General features: G+C 35.8%; 2 protein-coding genes across 2 annotated transcripts; both read left to right on the top strand.

The window, feature by feature from the left end:
- Positions 1-9,569: 9,569 nt before the first annotated feature.
- Positions 9,570-14,252, top strand: LOC112053712 (cytochrome b5-related protein). Its single transcript, XM_024093219.2, has 5 exons — positions 9,570-9,824; positions 9,947-10,350; positions 10,900-11,088; positions 11,457-11,687; positions 13,342-14,252. The coding sequence occupies exons 1-5, from the start codon at positions 9,570-9,572 to the stop codon at positions 13,622-13,624; spliced, it is 1,362 nt and encodes a 453-aa protein (XP_023948987.2). The 3' UTR covers positions 13,625-14,252.
- Positions 14,253-14,994: 742 nt separating this feature from the next.
- Positions 14,995-19,645, top strand: LOC112053711 (cytochrome b5-related protein-like). The gene is made up of 5 exons (XM_024093218.2): positions 14,995-15,369; positions 16,248-16,651; positions 17,915-18,103; positions 18,273-18,503; positions 19,033-19,645. The coding sequence occupies exons 1-5, from the start codon at positions 15,115-15,117 to the stop codon at positions 19,313-19,315; spliced, it is 1,362 nt and encodes a 453-aa protein (XP_023948986.2). The 5' UTR covers positions 14,995-15,114; the 3' UTR covers positions 19,316-19,645.
- The last annotated feature ends 6,886 nt before the right edge of the window (positions 19,646-26,531 follow it).

The raw sequence follows: 26,531 nt of genomic DNA, 5'->3' as shown, positions 1-26,531 counted from the left end.
GAATAAGTCCGGAATGCTGCTTTGACACAAAATTAACTGCTTGATTTATTAGCGACCCTCTTCAACAGTTGGACAGAACAATCTATAAGAATAAAAGCAAAGTCCAATGTATTGGTTGCTTAAATAGGGTTTCCTTAAAAGATTGCTGAAATAAATTTCGTCTACTGTTCGTTTCGAGATCGTTTTTATTTGAATCTGATTGATCTGTCGATTTCTCAAGAGAGCTGTTCTTGATGTCTTTTGCAGATGAAATACCAAAATATAATCAATTTAAAACAGAAGCTATGCTTGATAAGTATAGTTATTATTAAAGTAAAAACAACAAATTGGAACATTGGAGCTGCGTGGCGAGTCTAAGCTCCATATTACCTACAAGAAGAAGGGTTTTGCTATGTTAAAATAGAATGTTAATCTATACTAATATATAAAGCTGAAGAGTTTGTTTGTTTGTTTGGTTGAACGCGCTAATCTCAGGAACTACTGGTCCGATTTGAAAAATTCTTTCAGTGTTAGATAGCCTATTTATCGAGGAAAGCTATAGGCCTCATATAACGAGGAAGACTATAGCCTATATATTAACCCCGTATTCCTACGGGAATACGGGAAACCACGCGGGTGAAACCGCGCGGCATCAGCTAGTCTATACTAATATAATAAAGCTGAAAAGTTTGTTTGTTTGTTTGTTTGTTTGTTTGTTTGAACGCGATAATCTCAGGAACTACTGGTCCGATTTGAAATAATCTTTCAGAGTTAGATAGCCTATTTATCGAGGAAGGCTATATGCTATATTATTTTCTCCGTATGCCTATGGGAACGTAAACCACCTGACGTCAGCTAGTAGCAATGTTCTCATTCCACTACAACTAGTTGGAAAAAACTGTTAGGAGTGGGTACGACAATAAGAGTGGGATCGAACCACGACCTTTCAGTGATGTGTTGTGATGAGCTATTGAGGCAATGGCGTAGATTTTATTACACAAACAAATCTACACTGATGGTTACGACGGTCTCGTTCGCGACTAAATGAAAAATGTTGCGTACGTCGAAAGTGTTTGTTTAAGCAAGGCCTTTCAGTGTTAGATAGCCTATTTATCGAGGAATGCTATAGCCTATATATTATCCTCGATATTCTACGGGAACGGGGACCACACAGGTGAAACCGTGTGGCGTAATGTTGTTATATACATTGCTACAATATTAAAAAACATAAAAAATATTGGATATAAGATCGCCAATTTTGTATTCCATCAGCCTTTATCGGTTTAATCAGAAGAGAAAGTCAGGTATTATAATAGAAATAAATCTATTGCAACACAATCAAACCGACCTCTGTCGGAAAGGGATCTCCCTTGGGTACACTTACTACTGAGTTATGGCTTTATTTAGAACATAATTGGACTGACTTTGGTTGACTTGATTCATGAACAGAACAGGGGTCACCTTTAACAATAGTATTTTTTACTTGTCTATTTGTGTTGTAAAAAGTGAAAAAAGTGTGTACGCACGAATGGAGTTTACTTTTTCAGATTGTCTGTTTTTTTTTTATTCGTTACAAATTAGCCCTTGACTACAATCTCACCTGATGGTAAGTGATGATGCAATCTGAGATGGAAGTGGGCTAACGTGTTAGGAGGAGGATGAAAATCCACACCCCTTTCGGTTTCTACACGACATGGTTCCGGAACGCTAAATCGCTTTGGCGGTACGTCCTTGTCAGTAGGGTGGTAATTAGCCACGGCCAAAGCCTCCCACCAGCCAGACCTGGAACAATTAGGAAAACCTCAACCGGCCAAGCTGGGGTTCGAACCTAGGACTTCCGTCTTCTAAATCCGTCGCGCATACCACTGCGCCACGGAGGTCGTCAAATAGATGTAGGTGTGTTGCCCCGCAGCATACGCTATGTATGTCTCAATATCTACGCCTGAAAGTGAAATGTGCACAACCGAGGTGCCCTTACGCATGTGCACGCTGTTGGTGGCAGCGCACGGTGAAAGGTGCGCATAATAGGTTGCGCACAAAAACGTAACGAATTTCAATGCCCATATTTTTTTCATACCGGGGGCTATATATGAAAAATCGATTCTTAAGGAGTGAACTCCAAAAAAGTTCCATTTACATTCGTAAAATAATCAGTCTATATAAGTAAATTCCTGTAAATTCCTGTAATTTCCAAATCTTCCTCTATCTTAAAGTGAAAATCCCATTAAAATCCGAGTAGTCTTTTTTTTATATTAGTCTGGGCCAACAGGCAAACGAAAATTTTGTGAAAGCTTGATTTTATTGCGTTATTACCTATAAACACTTCGAAACTACGGTTATTTAAAATCCCAGACAAACACTTCAATTCATAAATTTGTCTTAGATGCGTAATAAAAACGGCCTTCACCCATCTGTTTATTGGATGGAAAGCGATCTAGATCAAATTTAGTACGTTAAAACTTACTATAGTTATTATTGACAGTGTGGTTGGAGGCAACCTGCTCGCAAAATATTTTAACGTACTAAATATGATCTATAACACTTTTCATCCATTAAACAGATGGGTGAATGTCATTATTAATACGGATCTTCTAGTATATGCATTAATAGGAAAAAGCGCCTTTAATAAATATTACCGCACTGCAGAAACTATCAACTATTGATATTTTGTATACAATACAAAGCTTGTGAAAGAACACATTTGAAATATGTTATTTATTTATTTAAATTACGTTCAAAGTACAGACATTTCACATTTTTTTTTTTTTTTTTTTATTCTTTACAAGTTAGCCCTTGACTACAATCTCACCTGATGGTAAGTGATGATGCAGTCTAAGATGGAAGCGGACTAACTTGTTAGGAGGAGGATGAAAATCCACACCCCTTTCGGTTTCTACACGGCATCGTACTGGAACGCTAAATCGCTTAGCGGTACGTCTTTGCCGGTGTTACATGTGTTTCGTAAAAGATAGACTGTCACTGACTGGCAACACTGTTCCCTTGAAATGTCCTTGAGGTGGCAACTCCGCAAATTGTAAAATTACCTTGCAAATGGCGTCTGGACTTTAAATTTTTAGTTCCTCGACTTAATTAACCAAATTACACTGAAATGAGATTATTTAACATCTTGATAGCTTTTACCCGGAGTGTCGCTGTATGAATTATTATTTTTTTTTCTATTTCTTAACGCCCGCTATGCCGTACCCCTACCCACTCCATCCCAGTTTTTAAGACTATATAGTATTAGCCGAGTCAGCGGGAATAAAAACACAACTGCCTTTTTCACCAGATATATCGCATATAACTTTTCCGATGTTCAAACTCTTTTTTATATTTATAAGTACTTTTTCGGCAATGTATTGTCTATTTTGATTGTATTTTCTTGTAATTAGTAATATTGTTTTGTAATGACTGTTTTTGCCAAAATAAATAAAAATAAAAAAATAAAACAAATAATCTATTGTATTTATAATACATAAGAATAATCAATGATAATACATGGGTATTTATGCACTTTTACATATAATTATTGACTTTTTCCTCACACCGATCTCTCTTTTTCCCTCTCTCTGTACCATATATCCTTTCCCTCCAACTCATCGACCCACTACGTCACTGTCTCTGCTCTGATTGGTCAATGTTTCTCTGCGTCGACGCTATTGGCTGATTACAGTAAACTTACGTCTAAAAATCTAACAAATCACATTTAAATAGTTGAAAGAGAATAGCTTAATTAATTTATCTGCTTCCAAATTTACGGAGTATCGACTGTGGGATTTGTGGCCATCTTTAACAGAACCTAACAATAGTATATATACTTAACAGCAATAAAATAAGAGTAATAGGTATATTATGTAATATAATACTTGGATATCATATCAGTCCTGTTCGTTCATTTGACCTTTTTGTCAATTGACGTTATGACTATATATATACATACCTACGATGACTTGTATTAATTGCATTATAACACAAGAATTAAATTTTGAAACAGGATTTAGGTGGTGAACCAACAGAGAGGTTTTGATCCAAAGCCATGGATGGATACTACGTTAGTCTTCTACCGTTGCCTTACGAGTACTTACACCTTTACACATTACTACTAGCTGACGCCACGCGATTTGATACACGTGGTTCCCGTCCCCATAAGAATACGGGGATAATATATAGCCTATAGCCTTCCTCGATAAATGGGCTATCTAACACTGAAAGATTTTTTTAAATCGGGAGTAGTTTTTGAGATTCGCGTTCAAGCAAAGAAACAAACTAACAAACTCTTCAGCTTTATAATATTAGTATAGATAGGTATGTTTTTAAGAATAGGTGCAGCCAAGTCAAATAAGTTTCCTCCTTGTAACAATTTAATTTAATTATTATTAATGTATTATGTTTTAATGTAACTAAATCCTTAGGAGATTTTCAATTCGTTCGTAACACTCCCTATGGTCCGCGCGGGCCGGGAGAAGGGGTAATGTCCCGCGTGAGCGACTTCATACCCGCGCAGTCCTTCCGTCTACCCCGCGCGTACGACTTCACACCAGCGCAGTCCTTTCCCCCGTCGTCCGCATATAATGAGAGTGTCATCAAAGAACTTGCCAAGCTATAGACGTGCTCTCCGAGGCACGGACGTTTAACAACTAAAAAAAAATGGCTTTCACGGACGTCCGTTAGTATATTATTAAGTTCAAAAGCTTTTTTTAATGCGGAAGAAGTTGTGAGCTTTTGCTAATAAGTACTTTAGAATTCAACTTAAATTTTATCAGCTTTTCAACAACCATTCTCCGTTACAGAATGTTTTTATGCATATATGCGACAAACGGTCAAAGCTTTGAGGAATTCCTTTGGTGAATACCCCTACTCGTTTGTAGCGCAAAGATAAATTTGGTTTAAACCGCGATTTTATTATTTGTTTGTTACATATGTTGAAAGTCTTGGAATTCAGTCTGTTGTGTGAATATCAGTCAGTATGTAAAAATTGTTGTAGTTATTAATAAGGTGGCCATAAATGACCATGCTGGGCTTGCGGGTTGGTCATTCGCAGGGCTGGATTTTTCCGTGCCACGTACTTACACCACGAGCAGGTCGTGACGTTGGCAGTTGAAGAGACTGACTGGCACTAGCCTTCCCCTTACAACGATAAGTGGACCAAGGACGGCAAGCGGGTTGCAGGGAGCCGCTGGATGCTCGCGGCTTGAGATCATTTTGTTTTAAAGTCCATGCTCAAGTCGCATGCAAGAGGTCTATGTCCAGCTGTGGACGTCCATCGGCTGTTAATGATGATGTAAAAATGATGTGCGTGTGTGAATCCTGCTAATCCACATTGGGCCAGCGTTTATATATAGTCAGAATGACAAGCTTATGCCTAACCCTTCTCATTCTGAGAGGTGATTCGTGCTTAACAGTGAATCGATTAGTGGTTGTTATTAATGATGATGATGATGATGATGATGATAATGATGATGATGATGATGATGATGATGATGATGATGATGATGATGATGTAAAAGTGTTTATGCAAAAATTGACATTCGCCGTCTTCATTCAATTTACCTGTAGGTAAACCCATTTCTCTAGAAAAGGAGGATTTGGAGTCTTAACCCACCACAATGCTCCAGTGTAGATGAAGGCTAAGTTGATTCGTTTCATCATAAAAAAGGTATATTTTTCCACTCGTAATCCCCTACGAGTGGAAAAATATGTCTTTTAGTATTTAATGAGTACATTTCATTGGCTAAGTCCTATTTGGCTATACGGCTAATACCGTCTAATATTTACTTCTAAAACATATAGTTAAAAGTCTATTTTTTTTAAATAAAATTTTAAAAATAGTGTTTATTTAATGCAAATAATATCATGCAAATGCGTCATTTTATACATCAAATTTTATATTACGTTAAGTTTAGGTAAACGGCTATACAGTATGTAAGCCTCGGTGGGCTAGTCCGACTAGTATAATATGTCCAGTTTTTAACTAGTCGTGCAAAATCATTTCTATAGATTCATATTTTAATGCAAAATAATTCTTGCCATTCCACGTGGCCATAATTTGTATTATGGTCTAAGATCAGGCATTAGAAATATATACTCCCATCTAATATTATAAAGGCGAAAGTTTGTGTATAACTGTGTGTGTAAGTGTGTATTTTTCTCCTCAGCGCTGCCGCTACTGAAGAGATTTGGCTGAAATTTAGAAATAGAAATAGATTTTACTCTGGATTAACACATAGGTTACTTTTCATCCCGAAAAAATCCAAGGTTCCTGCGAGATTTGTGAAAAACTGAATTCCACGCGGACAAAGTCGCGGGCGTCCGCTTATTATTTATTCTGTTATTCATTTCTTAAAAGAAATAAATAATAGGTAATGTTCACAGTGATACATGGTTGCCAAATAGATTGCCAGTTGCCTAGTTTAATTTCGGCCAAACACATTTTTCATACATAATCCAGGAAACCGTGAACTAAATCCAAGGCAACCTAATATTTAAATTAAGCACAAAATTAGCTTTAATTTGACATATTACACGTCTGAATTAATAATAAGGATATAAAAATAACATCACTTAAACAACCCCACATTTTGCATAGTGAAAGCAAGCAACCTTTTTTTAATTATTTTGGGTATATTCTAATAACTTATATACTTTTTTCAAATTTACCAATGCGGAAAGGAGATTAAATAAATAAAAAAAAAATATGTAGTACTATTTGGAAATTTAACTAGGCAACCTATGTGCAATGTGTCAATGTGAATATTTTCTATCATTTATTTTATCATAATTAAATAACAGATGGGGTCATATATTTCTTATGCCGGATCTCGTACTATTAGCTACTAGTATAACTTAGCTTAAGTTTATTTGTATTATTTTTTCAATAAAAAAATGCAAAAACTGTAGAAAATAATATGTTATCTTATTTGCATACTTAGTTTTATAATAATATTGTATAAATAATAATATAATATCCTTTATACAAATACATAGTAAAAATGAAAATAATTATTATTTAAATTGTATACAATAAACAATATGTAATTGTTTCGTCAATGATATGAGTGGTTAACTGTGATATAGTGTCTGTCTGTTTGTCTATTTAGTATTAAAAAGTTCAGTGCTTGAAGTTTTCATTAAATACTTATCCTGCACCACTTAACATAACACTAAACGTAAAACGCTTTAGCAATAGAAGTAGAAAGTGGGTGGGGTGGGGTCCGCGTATCCTCATGTATGAAATCGTACATGTATTATAAGAACATACATACAAAAAAAAAGAAAAAAAAAACATTGAAGTCGGTTAAAAATAAACTTAAATAAAGGTATATTAAACGCAAGTTTATACGAAAGTCTTATTGTTTATGATATGATACTTGCTTGATGCTGTACTGCACTATACGATTGTGTATTTAGTTATACATAAGTTTGTAAGCTCAGTTCTAGATTATCTACTTCTAAACATCTACGAAAAAAAATCTACTTTGCCTGAGTTTCTCGTGGGCTCTTTCACGGATCAAGACGCATTTGAACTTTAAATTTAAGTTTTCGACTTTACTAACCACTATTAAATCATGACATTATTTGTCGTTTCAAAAGTGCTTGTATACTAAGCCTAATTGAAATAGATTAATTTTGAATTTTAGAATTTTGAATTTTGTTAACTTTACTTAGTACTTTAGCACTGTTTCTATGCTAATTAGTAAAAAGTAAATGTAAAACATTAGTAAATTAAATTCTTATTTCAAATACTGAAGAATAACATGTTTTTTTATTTTCAGTCAACATCATAATTACCAATTATGTAAGGAGTTTGTGAATGTGCTACATTTTTGACGTGACAACGTCTTATAATTCGATGGAGCCGGTTGCACACTCGAAAAAAGATGACGTCATGCGTCGTTCTCTCGCTCTAGGGTTTCCAACTTTTTTTTACAGAAATTAAAGTATATTCTGGTCTATGAAGATTATTAAACAGTATTTTAGAAAAACGAACATTTTCTTATGACATTGTCACATTTAACTATCGTCAGTAAACCGACTTTACAGAAAACCGATTTTTTTACACTAAAGGTGTGTTCGTTTAGGACACTTCCCCGGGTACGGAGTTTTCTAAACTAAAATGACAAAAGTGACTTTTAATGTATTTCTTAATTCCGTGCCCTGCATCCTGAAATAGAATAAAAATCAGCTTTAATTTTTAATGAATTAAATCATATTATGTTTTTTTTTCAAAAAACTACGTTTGAAACCTTAGTTTTCTTCATTTAAAAATATTTACAGACAGCTGCCAATCACAGATCGAATGCCAGTTAGTGGTAAACAAGTTTGGCCCTAGACAAGATTTTCATATAGTATAGGTGCTCATACCTGTTATTACTTTTGACAAGTACAAGTAGTTTGTAACATATACTTAGTCTAACTCGTATATTAAGAAATAACAACAAACCTAATTATACAATTATACTTTTAAATATAAATAAACAAATAACATAATTATTAGCTGATCAAAGATAAGTTAAAACTATCAAAATAAAAATTTAATTTAAGTACTATTATATTATTTGGTAAAAGGTAGATAATAATCAGCATTAACCAAATGTTATTATATTTTTTTAACTGTTTTACGTGATTAAGGAAACAAACATGCAACCAATCTTTATCCCCAATATTAAGACCATCGTTAAAATAAATGGGTAAAATCGTAGGAAAATGCTTGATAAGCCCAGTATAAGCAGAGAGATGGTAGAATTTTTCAATAGGTTGATGAGAACCTATTGAAAAATTCTTCCATCTAAATACTTCTTAAATCAAACCTGAATACAAAAATATAGACCTAGCTGACCTAGATGTGTTGTTTTTACTTCTTTAGATATATTTTAGCGGACAAGTGCCTTACAATTTTTTGAGTTGTGTTGCAATCTTTGTAGTTTTATACAATACATTATGTTTATGTCTCTTCTTGCTTAAAAAAATGTTAGTTGAGACGAGTTATATAGATATTTTTTTAAATATTTTTAATTTGCAATATGTTTTTATTGTTATCATGTTTCAAATACAAACATAAATGCATGAATCAAATGCAAATGCATTTGATTCATGCATTAAAAGAATTGACGAATATCAAATCTGGTTTTAACGGACCCAACAGGCATACCGTGTACTCTTCATCAACAAGCAAATAAAATAAAGTGAATAAAACCCCACTACCATATAGTTAGGTACGCATTTATCATTTCTGTTGCTTAAATCAGACACGAGAAAATAAGTAGATGAGGCAGTTTTTCTCGGTTACTAACAAACTGAAAATAGCACCAGCAGTTCTCGGTCTATAAAACTTAAAGAAAAAATCGCAATTAAAATAATAGGGCATAAATATAACATGTAATTTTCCACAACCCTCGTATTTTCTAGAGTATCTGCTGGGATAACACGTGTAATTGCGTATCAATCGTTATAGAAATGATTATAATTTTAAAACGAAGATCGTACGCTTATTAGAATTATCTAAGCTGGTGCATTTTATTTGATAGAGTTTTTGTGTTCGGTGCTTAAAGCTATTTGTTAAATATATTAGTGTAGTACAGTAACTCCCAGAAATGGCTCCAAATGTAACTGAATGGGTTCAAGAAGCCGAAGAACGCGCCGCACTAAAAAAGACTCATGTCAGTTTCCCTCAACTCAAATACCCGTCTTTACGAGATGAACCATTTAAAGACCCTTTACAATGGCTTACCGGAAAAGCATTGGACGACGGCGCCGAAGGACTTTGGAGAGTTCATGATAAATTGTATGATTTTACGGATTTTGTAAATAGACATCCTGGCGGTGAAGAGTGGTTAGAGTTAACTAAGGTAAGTGCTGTTAAAATTAAGTAGCAAGTTTAGTGAAATTTGTTATTACGCCTATTTATACTTCTTTGAAATTCTTCTTATATGTAAATACTTTAATAATTAGTTATTTCATTTTGTCTTAGGGTACAGATATAACTGAAGCTTTCGAATCGCACCATATAAACCCAACGACAGAGAAAATGCTTAGTAAATTTTATGTAAGGGACGCAAAAACACCACGGAACTCACCATTTACATTCCACGAAGACGGTTTTTATAGAACTTTAAAAAGAGCTGTTTATGATGAATTAAAGAAAATACCAAAAGACGCTTCTGTAACAGCGGACAGAATAACTGATGGACTGTTCGTAACGCTTCTGTGTAGCTCCAGTCTTGCCTGTTGGTACGATGACTATTGGTTGGCAACTTTTTGGTACGTTGTCGCGTCTTTAAGCTTAGCTACGTTGACGGTTACATGCCATAACTTTATACACCGTAAGACCAATTGGAGAATGTACCTTTTTAATATGAGCATGTGGTCATTTAGGTAAGTGTCAAGTAAATAAATAATCATAAGTTAGACCTGTCCACCAACACTGTGCAATGAGACAAAAAGTTTTTACCCTACAAGAAGAGTTATGTTTTTCGCGCGTATATTGTATGTAACTATTCTTTATTCCTCATATCTCATAAACCGCTGAACGGATTTACGTAATTAAGATATCGTTAGATTCGTCTTAATAACCCAAGTGTTCTTAGATAGGTGAAATTAAAAAAAAACCAACACGACGACTGTGAGACGATAGATAGATAGACTCGAGGTGAATTTTTTTATTTAGAATATTGCAATATGGGTATCAAATTCAAGTACTTTTCATGAGTAGTTTAAAATGGCTATTATGGCTAACGATTGTTTTCTAATTGCTTTCTACAATTATGGACTGAGCTTGTTTTCATTCTTTTCAGATTTTACATTTTATGCAGTCGTTTTTTTCTTAATGATTTTATTGATTAATACGACGTAATTTAGCTGAATGTTTCAATAGCGATAACATTAAGGCCTTTAGACTTAATATCTTTAAATCATTCCTTTCAGAGATTTTCGAGTATCCCATGTTCTGTCTCATCACCTGCATACGAATACGCTGAATGATTTGGAAATAAGCTCATTGGAACCATTCCTGCTCTACAATCCAAGAAAAGATAAGCCATTACACGCGAGGCTCGGATTTATAACCGAATGGCTATTTTTTCCTTTCACGTTCTTATTGAATTTTTTCAAAAGGTAATCAAGTAACCAATTATTAAATTCAAGTAAATAATTAATTGTACATGAAATATTCTAAACGTAATTTATAGTGAGGGGACGATTTAAGTAAAATATTATACGTAAAAATTATTTTAAAAATTTTATCTGTATCTTTGTTTGTCTGTTTAAGCACAAGTCGAAATTACTAAATACCTTTTTTACACAGGTTCCAAAAATAGTTTATAATAATCTTAACTTCTAGATCTATCTCCGACGTTATCGGAAATGGTGGCATCTGCTGGTGGTTTAATAACAGCGAACTAATAAAAATAATTTGTGCTTTTTTTTTTATTAAATATCAAGATCACGCCTATAGTCTTGTAATAAAAGTGTTCTTATTCCAGATTTCTCAGTATATTCGTCCGTAAAGGGTTTTTCAGAGCGCATTACCGTTGGCACGACGCCATTGGCTTCTTGTTGCCACTTTGTATGTGGTTCGCAAGTGGCAGCCCCGTCACACGCGTCATCTATACTTGGCTGTGGATAAACTGTACGGGCAGTTTGATCTTCTTCACCATTGCTGTCAATGCTGCCCATCACCATCCAGACGCCATTAAAGATGGTGACCAACCTAGGTAAGTTTAACAGTTTACATATTTTTATTTAGTTTAGTTTGTAGCGTATATATTTTTAACCGACTTCAAAAAGGAGGAGGTTCTCAATTCGGTCGGTATTTTTTTTTTTTTTTTTTTTTATGTATGTACACCGATTACTCAAAGACGCCTGGACCGATTTCAAAAATTCTTTTTTTGTTTGAAACGGTATAGTCCCCATTTGGTCCCATTGCCATCATGTCAAGATCTGATGATGGAATCCTGGAGAAATTGAGGGAAACTTTCGAAAATTATATGGGTGTCTAGTGTGTTCGTGAACTTTTCCATTTAGTACTTTTAAGCACTACAATTTCATGAAGGTTTAAAATCAATCTGATGATGGAGCCATAAAACAGACGAGGGAACTCCTCGGCGATTTACAGCAGTTACCTTGTGTTTGGGCTTGATTAATTTGTATTAATGAGAACTTTCCACATAGATAGGTTGTGACTGTCATTTAAGGGTTTGGTGATGAAGACCAAGGACAATTAAGGGAACTCCTTAACAGTTTACAGTAACTACCTTGTGTTTGGCCTTGATTAATTCGTATTGCTGAGAACTTTGTACCAAGATGGGTTGTGACTGTCATTAGGGGTCTGATGATGAAGACCAAGGTTAATTACGGGAACCCCTTAACGATTTACGGTAGCTACCTTATGCGTGGCTTGATAAATTTGTATTGCTGAGAATTTTGTACCAAGATGGGTTGAGACTGTCATTAGGGGTCTAGGGAGATGTGTTCGTTTGAGATGAAATTTTACACTAAATCATAATATGTTCTACCTGCTGATCAGTATGAAGGCGGTGCTTAGACGGTGTTGTCTTGATTTAAGCCATTACTGACAGGACCACATGAAACAACACTGTCTGCAAAATCTAAATGGCTTGAATTAATACATCACCGGCTTAGCACCGCCTTCATACTGATCAGCAGGTAGAACATATTATGATGTTATTTTTCACTTTTTAGTTTACTGGGTACGTTTTTAGGTTTTGAAGTCGGTTGTATTTTTTTTATTAAAATTTTTATTATTTAATATAATTTAACTAGCCGACGCCCGCGACTTCGTTCGCATGGAAGTCTAAGCCGCGTAGTCACTCTTCAGTGATTCTTGAGACAGCGCGTATAGTGAGGAAGCTTTTCACCCTGACCGCCGGTTTCTTGGGTAATCCAATGTGCCGCAGCGAGTGTATTGATATTTTTCAAAATGTTTAATAGTGTTTTGTGTTATATTTTGTATTAAAAATATAAAAAGGGCATATAAATAAATGATAGAAAAAGAAGAAGAATAGATGACATGAAGCAGTCAAGGGCTACTACGATTTCACCAGATGTTAAGTGTCTACGAAGCAGTCTACGATGGAAGCAGGTGACTCACTTGGAAGAACCCATAATTTTGAAATTTTCTACGCGGCAACGCATCGATAAAGCTTAAGAATTATTCTGCCGGTAGAATAGTAACTGTGCAAGGCTTACTTGCCTTTTTTTTCTTGCTAGGAAATGCTTTCACGCATTCCTTTCGGAGGTGTCGCGGAAGAGACTCTGCGGCACTCTCAGCCTGAGACAATTTATAAAAAAAAAACCTTAAAGTTAGCATTTGCTCTCTGATTTTAAAAACTCTATTTCGATTTGCAGAAGTCTGACTCCAGACTGGGGAGAACATCAAGTGGAAGCTCTGTTAGACCGGAAGGATGTAAATGGCAACACATTCGCAGTGATGACACTTTTTGGGGATCATGCTCTGCATCACATGTTCCCAACTGTCGATCATTCGGTACTGAAATATCTACATCCAGTCTTCATTGAATTGTGTGAAAAATTCCAAGCTAATTATAGAGTGTCGACGCAATTTCAAATGGTCCTCGGCCAGATACAAGAAACAATGCGGACTGATTTTAAAACTCTACCGAATAAATGAATACAAACGATTATTTAGATCATAAACGTTGTGATAATTATTATAATGTTTAACAGCCGATGTTCGTCCACTAATGATCATTCTTTTCTTGTAAGGACTTCCTAATACCATTATCTTGTACCACTAGCATAAAGCGGTGCCCTGAACTCACTTGATGCCTTGTGGTCTACCTAGTGGTCTACACTGGTATGTGTATTGTGTATGTGGGTGTGGGGTCGCAATTCTTAAAGTTTGGCTTAATTAAAGTTATGAACACGCCAACTTGTATTTGTATTACTTACTTGATAAAAATCATATTCACTTGAAATTCAAGTAAAAATTAGTAAAAACTATATAAAGCTAGGTAGACCAAGGATATCACGCAGGTTGCAGGGAGCCGCTGGATACTCGCGGCTCGAGATAGTTTTGTTTGGAAGTCCATGCAAGAGGCCTATGTCCAGCAGTAGACGTCCATTGGCTGTTAATGATGATGATGATGATGATATATAGCTCATGATCTGCTGAACCGATTTGTTACCGACTCAAAAATAATTTACCTGACAACGCGTAACTAAGTTAGCCCTGATGTTCTGGTATTCCTTTTGTAGCTTATTTAGAATTATAATCATTTATTAATAGACAATGTAAGTTGAAAGAGTTGTAGATATTTAAATAAAGATTTTTTAGTTTGCAATATGTTTTTTTTTATCCGTTATTTAACACCATACCATAGTATGTAGTATTTCATAACAAAGCAATATTTAAAGAAAAAGTCCAGAAAAGAAACAGATCCAAAACTGAAAATTTTGAAACTTTGAAATTTTCGGATATGGAGGTGACTTCTGGGGAGCAAGATGAAAATTTCAAAAAACGACTTTTTTTAACTGCATCGTGTGATACATCAAACAAACGAGCTTGGTAAGAGAATTGTAAATGTATTTTTTTTGTACTTTTGAAATAAATAGTTTTCAAGATATTCAAGAAAATAGACCATTTCTCCCCCTTTTCTCCGAAATTACCAAACCTACATGTTTGAAAAAAATACATAAGTTAGCTTTATCTTTGAAGATTTCCGGAAAACCTTCATGCATGCTAAGGGTTAAAAGTTAAAACCTATTGTAGTAGTAGACGAAGATCCACTATTCTTTTACAAGGTGTGCATTTCGGTGTTCAATATTATTTACTCAAAACCGAGTACCAGCTCTCGGACTACAATCATTTAACGGAAATATTGCAATTAAAATAATAAGGCATAAATAGAACATGTAATTTTCCACAGCTCTCGTATCTTCTAGAGTATCTACTGTGATAATACATGTAATTACGTATCATTTGTTAAACAAATTATTATAATTTTCGAACGACCCGATAGGATAACAAAGTTGGATAACAAAGGTCAGATGCTTATTAAAGTTATCTAAGCCGATGCATTTCATTTTATAGAGTCTATGCGTTTACATGTCATTATCTCGGCGCTTCGAGATATTTATTTGATGTTTTAAGTGTTCAAAATGGCTCCAAAAGAATCTGAATGGGTTCAAGGAGCCGAAGAACGCGCCGCCCTAAAAAAGACTCACGTCAGTTTCCCTCAACTTAAATACCCGTCTTTACGAGATGAACCATTTAGAGACCCTATACAATGGCTTGCCGGCAAAGCTTTGGACGATGGCGCAGAAGGACTTTGGAGAGTTCATGATAAATTATATGATTTCACGGATTTTATAAAAAAACATCCTGGAGGTCAAGAGTGGTTGGAGCTAACTAAGGTGAGTGCTATTAAAATTACATAAATAAAGTCAAAATTCTTATTTTTGTTATGCTTGTTTTGTCTTTCAAGATTATTAAATTTAACTTGTTTCTATCAAGTTTTGAGTTTGATGCTATAATAACTGAAGTACGTTTAATCGTTTTCTATGATCAAGATGTTATAAATTAAAAGACAATCTCATAATAGTTTACTTACAAGTGACGGTTAGGATCTTCTAAAATAAAATGAACCTTTTCAATTAATCAAATCGTTTCTAAACCAAGGTTGACAAACAATAATTTATTTTTATCAGTCATTATCAAAAATGCATGGGTCATCTATCTGTAGAAATTTTTACAATTTCGTTCAATAATTTGATTTATATAATCGATCACAACAGCTATAGCAAATTTACAATACCTATTTTAAAATTCTTTTACATTTATCTTTATTTCAAGTCTAAGAGCGAGGGCACGCGGTGCGTTGCGGCGCGGCATCGCAAATATTTCACCGTATCAGTGGGCATACGAGCGGTGCGGCGCCGCAACGTTGTTATGTCGTAGCGGCGCCGTAGCAGCGTTGGCTGTAAATTCTTGTGAGTTTGTGACGCATAAACAACTGAGCGGTGCCGCTCCGACGTCGCAACACATTCACCACTCCCCGCCTCGTCTTGGCCGTCTCTGCTAAGTCCGGTATTCACGTGATGTGCGGCACCGGGTGCCATATCATTGCTATTTATCGGCGCTGCAGCGGCACCGTGTGGCATCTCCCTAAAACGACGCAGCGACACCGCTCCGGCGTCGCACCACCGCCGCAACGCATCGTGTGCCCCCGTTCTCAGGTTAACACTTTAATAAGAAAGTATAAAAATTATGAGTATTATTTATTTTGCCTCAGGGTACAGATATAACAGAAGGTTTCGAATCGCATCATCTAAGCCCAACAACAGAGAAAATGCTTAGTAAATTTTATGTAAGGGACGCAAAAACACCACGGAACTCTCCATTTACATTCCATGAAAATGGGTTTTATAGAACTTTAAAAAGGGCTGTTTATGATGAATTAAAAAAAATACCAAAGGACGCTTCTGTAACAGCAGACAGAATAACCGATGGACTGTTCGCAACGCTTCTGTGTAGCTCCAGTCTTGCCTGTTGGTTCGACAACTATTGGTTGGCGACTTTCTGGTACATTGTTGCGTCATTAAGCTTAGCTACGTTGACGGTGACATGCCATAACTTTATACATCGTAGGACCAATTGGAGAATGTACCTCTTTAACATGAGCATGTGGTCTTATAGGTAAGTGTCACAAATAAATAATAAGTTACTATAGGAATGGTAAACTGCAATATATATAAAGACCAGCACGACTATTCTCTAACGACGTTTTGTGTAACTCGCAAGTGCGAGTTTCGAATTCACCGCTATCTTTCTCATTCTCTAGTATCGTGTTAAACAGAGAGAGATAGAGGTGAATTCGGAACTTGCGAGTTATAAAAATATCGTTACAGAATAGCCTAGCAGTACCGCATTTTCGAGTGCAGTGTACATACATTTATTTTACATGTGTTCACTCCAGTATTTTCGTAAGATGTAATATAGTTGAAAGATACATTACAGTTATTGATAGCAATTACGTATATTTTCATATCATTTTGTGGTGTAAGGTGCACACAAAAAATCGCGTACGCGCCATTTTTATAGTCCCGTTCGCCTCGTTAACTAATATGGACTACGCTACTTAATGCTTACCCTTAATTATGGACATGAGAAATAGACCACGTATCTCTAGTTCATCATATAAGAAGAAGCAATGCTCTTTTACTAAATGTTTAAAAAAACTTTGAAATCTGTATCTATATGAAGTACTATGATACCACGCTTATTTTTGGCGCCATACACAATTGGTGATTTTACAAATACATGAGTTTGTAATACCCGTCTCAGAGGAAAGCGTAAAGCTGTAGGAAAGCACAAGTTGTATGTGTGCTCTCTAAGGTTATGTTCTGATATACCTTGGCCGCACTCATGGTGATAGAGCTAAGTGTTTAGCCAAATATTAGGTAATATGTTTTACTTCCACGATTATTGTTGTCGCAAAAATTCTGATGATGTGTAATGTGTACCAGGCATTAAATGCAATGACTAAACTATGGCCTAACCATTTTGCTTACTGGCAAGAGTAAAGTCAAAGTCGTTAGGCAATTACACTTCCTGTAATAACCCACAACCTGTGTTGAAACGTTGATTTAACTTTGACGGCCGCGTGGCGCAGTGGGTAGTGACCCTGCTTTCTGCATCCACGGCCGTGGGTTCGATTCCCACAACTGGAAAATATTTGTGTGATGGGCATGGGTGTTTTCCAGTGTCTGTGTGTATTTATACATTATATAAGTATTTATATGTAGTATAAAATTGTATATTAATATTATAAATCAACTATCTTAGCACCCATAACACAAGCTACTCTGTATGCTTACTTTGGGGCTAGATAGTGATGTGTATTGTTTAAGTATATTTATAAAAAAAAAAGTATATTTATAAAAAAACTTTAACTTACAGAGATTTTCGAGTGTCCCATGTTCTTTCTCATCACCTGCATACAAATACGCTGAATGATCTGGAAATAAGCTCACTGGAACCATTCCTGTTCTACAATCCAAGAAAAGATAAGCCGATTCACGCGAGGCTTGGATTTTTAACCGAATGGTTATTTTTCCCTTTCACATTTTTATTGAGTTTTTGCAAAAGGTAAAGGTAAAATATTGATATAGTTATTTCTTATATTCTATAAGCAATATATAGTAGATGATCTGAATTAGAAATGGCCTACACCCTGTTAAATGTCTGAATATCATTATAACACCTTTTTTTTGTGAATGAAAGTGAAGAAGAGTACCTAAACTTTTTGTTTTTTCAGATTTCTGAGCATATTCCTCCGTGAAGGGTTTTTCAGAGCGCATTACCGTTGGCACGACGCCATTGGCTTCTTGTTGCCACTTTGTATGTGGTTCGCAAGTGGCAGCCCCGTTACACGCGTCATCTATACTTGGCTGTGGATAAACTGTACGGGCAGTTTGATCTTCTTCACCATTGCTGTCAATGCTGCCCATCACCATCCGGACGCCATTAAAGATGGTGACCAACCTAGGTAATAGTGTTACAGATTTTATGATTTTATGTTTGGTTTAATATCAGTCTATTTAAGGACACTACAAGGCCAAGCCTCCTTCCTGACAGAATAGGGGATATGGAGTTTAGACTCACCACACTGATCCATTGACCGTCTTATGATAAAAATGTTGACTGTTTAACGATTACTAATAATAATGACCGGGCCTGGCCTTTTTTGTGGATTGAAGAATCTTAGAACTGTATTTAAAAATAAATACCAATGTTGAACAAAGGTTCAAGGTATAACAACTTTCGTCAGGACTTACTATGCCCCCACTTACTAATCCCTGCTCCGTTCGACTCGACGATTCCGACAATAGTTGAGCGTCGTTCGCCGTCGCGAGTTCCTCTTAGGCTACCTTTTTACTTACAATAGTATCACAAATTTCCTAGTTTTGTTTCTTAAAAGAAAGAAAAGCTTTGCATAGCCCGCCTCAGGACTTTTTTCTTTTTTGTATAAAAATAATTTGCTCTATGATTTTTTAAAACTTCCTTTTGATTTGCAGAAGTCTGACTCCAGACTGGGGAGAACATCAAGTAGAGGCTCTGTTAGACCGGAAAGACATAAATGGCAACACATTCGCGGTGATGACACTTTTCGGGGATCATGCTCTGCACCACATGTTCCCAACTGTTGATCATTCGATACTGAAATATCTGCATCCAGTCTTCATTGAATTGTGTGAAAAATTCCAAGCTAATTATAGAGTGTCGACGCAATTTCAATTGGTCCTCGGCCAGATACAAGAAACAATGCGGACCGATTTTAGAACACAACCAAATAAATGAATACAAGCGATTGTTTTGATGATAAGCATCATCATCATCATCTTTCATCATTATAAGCCGATGGACGTTCACTGAGCTGGACATAGATCTCTTGTAGTACTTCCAAACATAACGATCTTAAGCCACCAGCACCTAACGTCGCCCTGGAACCTGCTTTACGAGTGTGTTGTCGATCCATCAACACTAGGTTTTCCGTGGGGTCATATTCCGGCACCTTGGGAGCTCAACGTCCATCGGCTCTTCGATAAACGATAAATGTAAATTTTGTTAATATTTCAAACTAATATTATTGTTGGATGATTTTAAATTCATAATAAAATTTAAAATTTATCCTGAAGTCTTTGATAATTCCACCATGAAATAACTATATTTTTTTTATAGGTTTTTTATTTGAGGTTCTTTGTCATATCAAATTTTTATGTCAAGATCTACCTAATAAAATGTTATATGAGCAAACAGATTACTATCCAGTAATTCATGTATGAGGATGAAAGCCGATTAATCAATAGTTGAATGTGTCTATATCGTAAGGTAGGTAGATATTAATATTTATCTTCTACCAAACAGAAAATTTTGTATAAAAAAACATGTCTGAGTACCGGGGAAATAGCCTTTGACGGTGACTAATGATCTGTCTAACTTTCTACAACATGGTCTTATATCGGAAAACTACCTCAAAGCGCCTCGATGAATACATAGATAATGTCGTTACAAAGATACTTGCATGGTAAATTACGGTTTTTTAAACGAGCAGCAACTTCTTAAGCATGTTCTAAACATCCTAGTATCCAAGAATCTGACCATGGGAATGGGCGTTTTGCGTTTGGAACGCCCATGCGCACCAGGCATGTAATTTTCGGAAAACAAAGGAGAAACACAAGAGCGAAACCTGGTCTCCGTACAAACATAGGCCCAAATTATACAAATAATACAGAGCTGAAAATTGGCCATAAATTAGGAAAATTAAGGAGAACTCATGAGGCTAGTTTTCAAATAAATCTAAACTTGCTGAAACAGTTAAATTACTTGTACAGGTCATTGTATTCGTTTTGCTTTGAAATAAAATTCATTGCATTATCTGTGTCAACTTGCAGGCCATAATTTTAAGAAGGATTTGACATTTGACACATCTAATCAAATTATTAGTCAATGATATTTGGCAATGACATTCATTCAGTGATTGACTTTGACATTGACAGCCCGCGTTTGCAAAGACAACTGACAATCGGTGAAATATGCATCAAAGAGGATGTATTGGCACAAATGAAAGCCATAAAGAAGAATTGAATTGAATTGAATTGAGGATGTATCACTACGATCGGTGTGAAAATAATGAAATTAGCTTATTTTCCCTGTCAGCTGTTGGCAAATATTATTTCAGCTGAGATTCTAATGGAGTAATCTTCTATACTTATAATAAATCTGTAGAGAGGTCAATTCTGTACATGAAATATATTTCCAAAATAACTATCAGGGGGTGATTAGTGATCGATACTGATGCCAAAAATGCAATCAGTAAAATTTTTGTCTGTCTGTCTGTCTGTCTGTCTGTCTGTCTGTCTGTCTGTCTGTCTGTATGTTCTTTATAGGAACAAAAACTACTGGACGGATTTTAACGAAACTTGGTACAATTATTCTACATACTCCTGGGCAGGTTATAGTATACTTTTCATTACGCTACGATCAATAGGAGCAGAGCAGTGAAGAGAAATGTTGAGAAAACGGGAGAAGTTACTCAATTTTTTAAGTTTCCGTCGCGTGTACAGCCTTAATGGTTAAAGCTACATAGAAATCATGTATGACGGAAATGTTCTCCTTAAAATTATCTATAAAAATACAATAGCATATATATGTCTATCTTTTATGGTTGACTCACAATAGCACGTGTAACTCCCGATAGCTTAGCAGTTCGGAGCTTTCTAATTAAATTTGTCTACTCTTATGTTTATAACACTCATCACTCATCCCTAACAAAAAAAGTTAACATTCTTACATATTCAATAAAAAAAGAATCATAAAAATCGGTAAAGAAACACCAAAGTTATACAAGAAATACGCTAAACCATCGCGCGTGAATACTAATTCATGCTATATGGTTTATTTTTGTGTAACGGTTGCCGCGCTCGACGCATCGACTCGACGCTCGACTTGGGGGGGGGGGATTAAATAAAGAAGTGCAGCCTTAATGAGTAGGGTAGGGGTAGGGTAGGGTAGGGGTAGTGTAGGGTAGGGGTAGGGTAGGGTAGGGGTAGTGTAGGGGTAGGGTAGGGTAGTGTAGGGGGTAGGGGTAGGGTAGGGGTAGGGCAGGGGTAGGGTAGGGTAGGAGTAGGGTAGTGGTAGGGTAGGGGTAGTTGAACGTTTACAACGACTTTCACGCGGACGAAGTCGCGGGCGTCCGCTAGTCTAGTAATATATACAAGATTGTTAGTACATTTTTAATTTCTGTATCGTTCTGAAAAGTGGACCCATTTTCGCACATCTCCTTTCAAGTTCGAATCGTTGCAATCACTGTAGCGAATAGTAGTGTGAGAGCGAGGTGTATGATTTTGTTTCCTATTCTATTTGCTTTGACTACCACCTGAAATCACATCATGTGCCTGATTGTACTGCCCACCGGACAATTGCCGGTCGTGAAACCAGCTTGGCAATATTCTGGGACGCAATTTTGAGATTACGAGTTGTAACAGTCACTGCTGCGGATGTTATAATGAAAACTAGATTTATTTTGGCCTGTTTGTCCACCTGAAACTATAGGCCTAGGATGCGTGATTTGTGGAGTGAGGACCATTTCCGGCGAAATGGAAAATATCTCTCTCTTGCGATGATACGAAAAAAAGTAGATATAATATCGAAAATATTTTATCTACTTTTCTTCTTTGTTTATTAGATGCTAGCGGACGCTTGCGACTTCGCCCGCGTGGAAATCGAAGTAAACTTTTAACCCCATTTTCACCATTTTAGTGGTTGAATTTTAAAAATTCTTGAATATTTATTTTTTTATGACTTATGTACAAACTTTTAAAACTGTAACTCTAAAAATTAAGGACTTACAATACAATCTTTGAACCCCTATTTCACCTATTTTTATCTCTATTTAAGGTCAAAAATACCCTATGTTAGACAGACAGACAGACTGACTTTCATTTACATTTTTAATATTAGTATAGATGTCGTCGACACATTCTAGAACTACATGTCCCTGATTGTAGAGCTCACAAGTCAAATGCTGCTAGGCAATATTCCGGGACACGATTTTCAAGCTGCACAGATCTATGATTTTAGTCCCTATTCTATTTGACCGAGTACCACGTGAAACCACATTGCGTGCCAGACTGCCCACTACGGTCTTGAGAGCCACTCAGCGAAGTTTCAGTACATGATTTTTAAGTTACGAGTACCAGGCCATTACACTATTGCGGATGTATATTTTAGTTTCTGAAATCACATTGTGTTTCTGATTGTATTGCTCACAAGGCAACTGCCGGTCGTGAGGTAGCTGGACAATATTTTTTCAAGACATGATTTTTGAATAAGTTGTAATCACAGCTGCGGGTAGTATAACATAAAATAAAGCTGCAAAGTTGTATGTTTTAATAATAATTGACGGTTCAAGCAGGTGACCCACCTAATGTGACAAACTATCGCCGATAAACAGTGTAACACTTCGAAAAGTGAGTAAGGAACACATCCTACTAGGTAAGTGCCGTCCCGTGGCCTATCTACCTGAGGTAGGAGTTAAGCCTCATGGCCAGGATCGGCAACCACGCTCAGATCAGAACAGCATTGCTGATATGCGACAGTTATAAACATGCCGGTACTTCGACGGAGGAGTACTGTCAAAGGTGCCTTTAACCCTACATACAACAATCACAAGTTCGTGACTCCACTCAAGGTCATTCTTTTCCATTCTAGGGTTTCGGTTACAGTTTGATTTGTTAATTAAGTTGTCCTGACAAATATTGTGAATCATAACCTTTGTTCGACATTGGGTTTTCTTATTTTTGTAATCCTCTTCTGATTCTGCTAAAACTACTTAAACCTAAAAATATCTAGTTCACATGCCACCTGAAACTATTTTTATTATTATAATAGCCGAATTGATTGTATCGCCTTCGAATCAAGTGCGGGTCGTATAAAATAAAGGACCGTGGGATTCGGTCGGCAATATTCACCTTTAACCCCGCAACATGATGGTGGTGCATCTCATGAATCTGTTATGCCGCTCACGCCGCACATTTCATTAATGATTTTAAAATAGATATATGTCACTAGCGCGTCAAAACTGAGGCAACAAAAGCGGCTGATAGTTGTAAATTAAGTCGCATAGTAAAAAATTAACGTTATTTAAACAAATATACCTATACAATGTCGAGTTGTGTGTTTAGTAACTTTAAAAACTGTATGAATATAAATATAATATAATGGAATTAAACACAAAATTGTGCATGTGTGCGCTCAGTGGAGTAGCTAAATTTGGAACATTTTTTGTAGACACGTAACTATGTGTACTGTCTATAGTAAATATCGTTGCTTTTCACAAATATCCGGTGCACCGAATTTCCCATCGCCAGCACGTAATAAATTTCAATAGTCAACACTGTCTGTTGTAAAAAAATCCTATCAACAAAATAATCAATGTTTTTTTACATCACCCCCCAATTTTGACTTTGATATTTTCCTAAATTCAAAGGTTGCCTGAAAGAATGCCTTTTTACATCCTACTTCATAAATTCATATTTGTTCATTATATTGTTTGTTTTCATATTTTGTGGTGTACAAAAAAATAATGTTTAACTTCTGTTTATTATTTGTTAGATAGAGGGAGAAGTCTCTTACAATAACTTTATGTAGGATGCTTCGTCATCACTTTTAGAATAAAATAAAACAAAGTAGCCTATTATGACTTTTACTCTTTATAAACTTGCTTATACAAATGTTTTTTGTTTACAAATAAATAATTATAATTATTTCATCATTATCAACCCATATTCGGCTCACTGCTGAGCTCGAGTCTCCTCTCAGAATGAGAGGGGTTAGGCCATTAGTCCGCCACGCTGGTCCAATGCGGATCGGCAGACTTCACACACACAGAGAATTAAGAAAATTCTCTGGTGTGCAGGTTTCCTCACGATGTTTTTCTTCACCGTTTGAGATATTGATGACATGATATTCAATTTCTTAAAATGCTCACAACTGAAACGTTGGAGGTGCATGCCCCGGACCGGATTCGAACCTACGTTCTCCGGAATCGGAGGCAGAGGTTATAGCTACTGGGCTATCACGGCTTCTTTATAATTATTTACTGTAGATTAATTATTAATTAGGCTATAAACGGATTTTGCCGACTTAATGTCCGGAATAAGAAATTATTTAAAAAAAAGTCATCATCATCATCATTAACAGCTGATGGACGACCACTGCTGGACACCAGGCCTTGGGTTCTTGCATGAACTTTCAAACACCATGGTCTCGAGCCGCCACCAACAGCCAACCTATGCTGCGCTCTCCGGTGCGGGATCGCCATTTTGGCATCTTAGATCCCCAACGTCCATCGGCTGTATGGACTAAGTGGCCTGACCATTGCCACTTCAGCATCACGACTCGTCATTGTCTTTGGTGAACTTTAGAAGTACATAACCGTCATCATTACAATCAACTCGGCTAACTGTTGTGCACGAATTCTCAGAATTAGAAGGGTTAGGATAATAGTCCATTGATAATTCAAACAATCTCATGTATGCAGGTATCCTCACGATGTTTTTCGTTCACCGTTTGGGACACGTGTCAATTAATTTCTTAAAATACACACAACTGAAAATTTGGTAGTGCATTCCCCGAATTCGATTCGTTTCGAAGTCAGAGGTCATATCCACTGGGCTATCAGCGATCACGGCTTATATGCTACGTTTACAAATACATATAGACAAAAACAGCAGCACAAATCCAAATTTTGATAGTATTTATAGAGTGAATATACTAGTATTTCTAATAATTCACCCCGGTACTGTTATATTAAGCACAGTATAGAGGCAGTGAAAGCAAATAACCGTCGCATAAAATCTTGATATTGGATTTTTACGCCCGCTATCGAATTTATTGCAATGCAGCTCTATACCAATGCAATAAATGGATTCCGATGGATAAAAGTTCATGGTTCACAAAAACTTTACTTGTTTCTCTTTATAATTTTATTTCATTTCAAATGTTAATTTTTTTTATAATTATTGTCAAAAATTTACTTATGTTCATTTACTTCTTCCCTACCCCAACACCTACCCTACCTTACGTAGGATAAGGTAGAGTAGGGTTAGGGTAGAAGTATCTACCGATACCCTACCCTTCATATTCATACACAAATAATATATTATCAGATGTTACATATAACTTTGTCAGGCCAGGATTTTAGGCCTAAAGAATAGATTGAATGATTTTAATAATAAGAAAAAAAAAACGCTGAAATTTTAAGTCAAAGAAATAATGCACCATTCCATATTTCGTGCTGATTCGCAAACTAATTTCCGAATCGAAAATATTTCGTATCACATTTTATTTACCTAATATATTTTTAAAAGTTTTAGATAAATATCCAATGCACACAACTCAGAAACTAAAAAAAACCTACGAGTTTGTTTTTCCTCACAGATTCTTTATACAATCCAAAAAAAGATTATTTAATAAAAACTTGTAGATACTAATAATTAATTTAATCACGACAATTATAGTAGTAATTAAGAATATCTGTTATCGTGTAAATATAGAATAGGTACAGGCGGATAGAAATGGCGAAGCTGGACGACTATAAAGGAACCTTATTGTTTTGCAGTGGAACCCTAAAACCGCGTTTATTGCTATAAGCTCTCACATTTGCGAATTTACAAAGTGGAAAGTTTGTATCCAGTGTCTTGACTTGTATGTAAAATATGAATTCTATGCGAATGCGGGCGTCCTTGGGAAATAACAGCTCGTGTTAGGGAAAAGCTTTTAGAGAGCTGAGACGGGAGCAATGCTATTCGCTAACATTTCTCCGTGAATCACTTCATATTTGTAAAACTTTGTACTCTCATAATGATAGAAAGATGTATCTTCCTTTTTTTATAGTTTAATTTTATTTTATTGAATATAGTAAACGTCCCTGTTCCTGTGGAAATATATAAAATATGCCACTCACAGGAAACGTGGCTTTCTACTGGTATGAGAATTTTTAAAATCGGTTAAT

This window comes from Bicyclus anynana, chromosome 12, assembly GCF_947172395.1.
Source record: "Bicyclus anynana chromosome 12, ilBicAnyn1.1, whole genome shotgun sequence".
Classification (NCBI taxonomy): Eukaryota; Metazoa; Arthropoda; class Insecta; order Lepidoptera; family Nymphalidae; genus Bicyclus; species Bicyclus anynana.
This window is presented reverse-complemented; position numbering and strand designations above follow the sequence as displayed.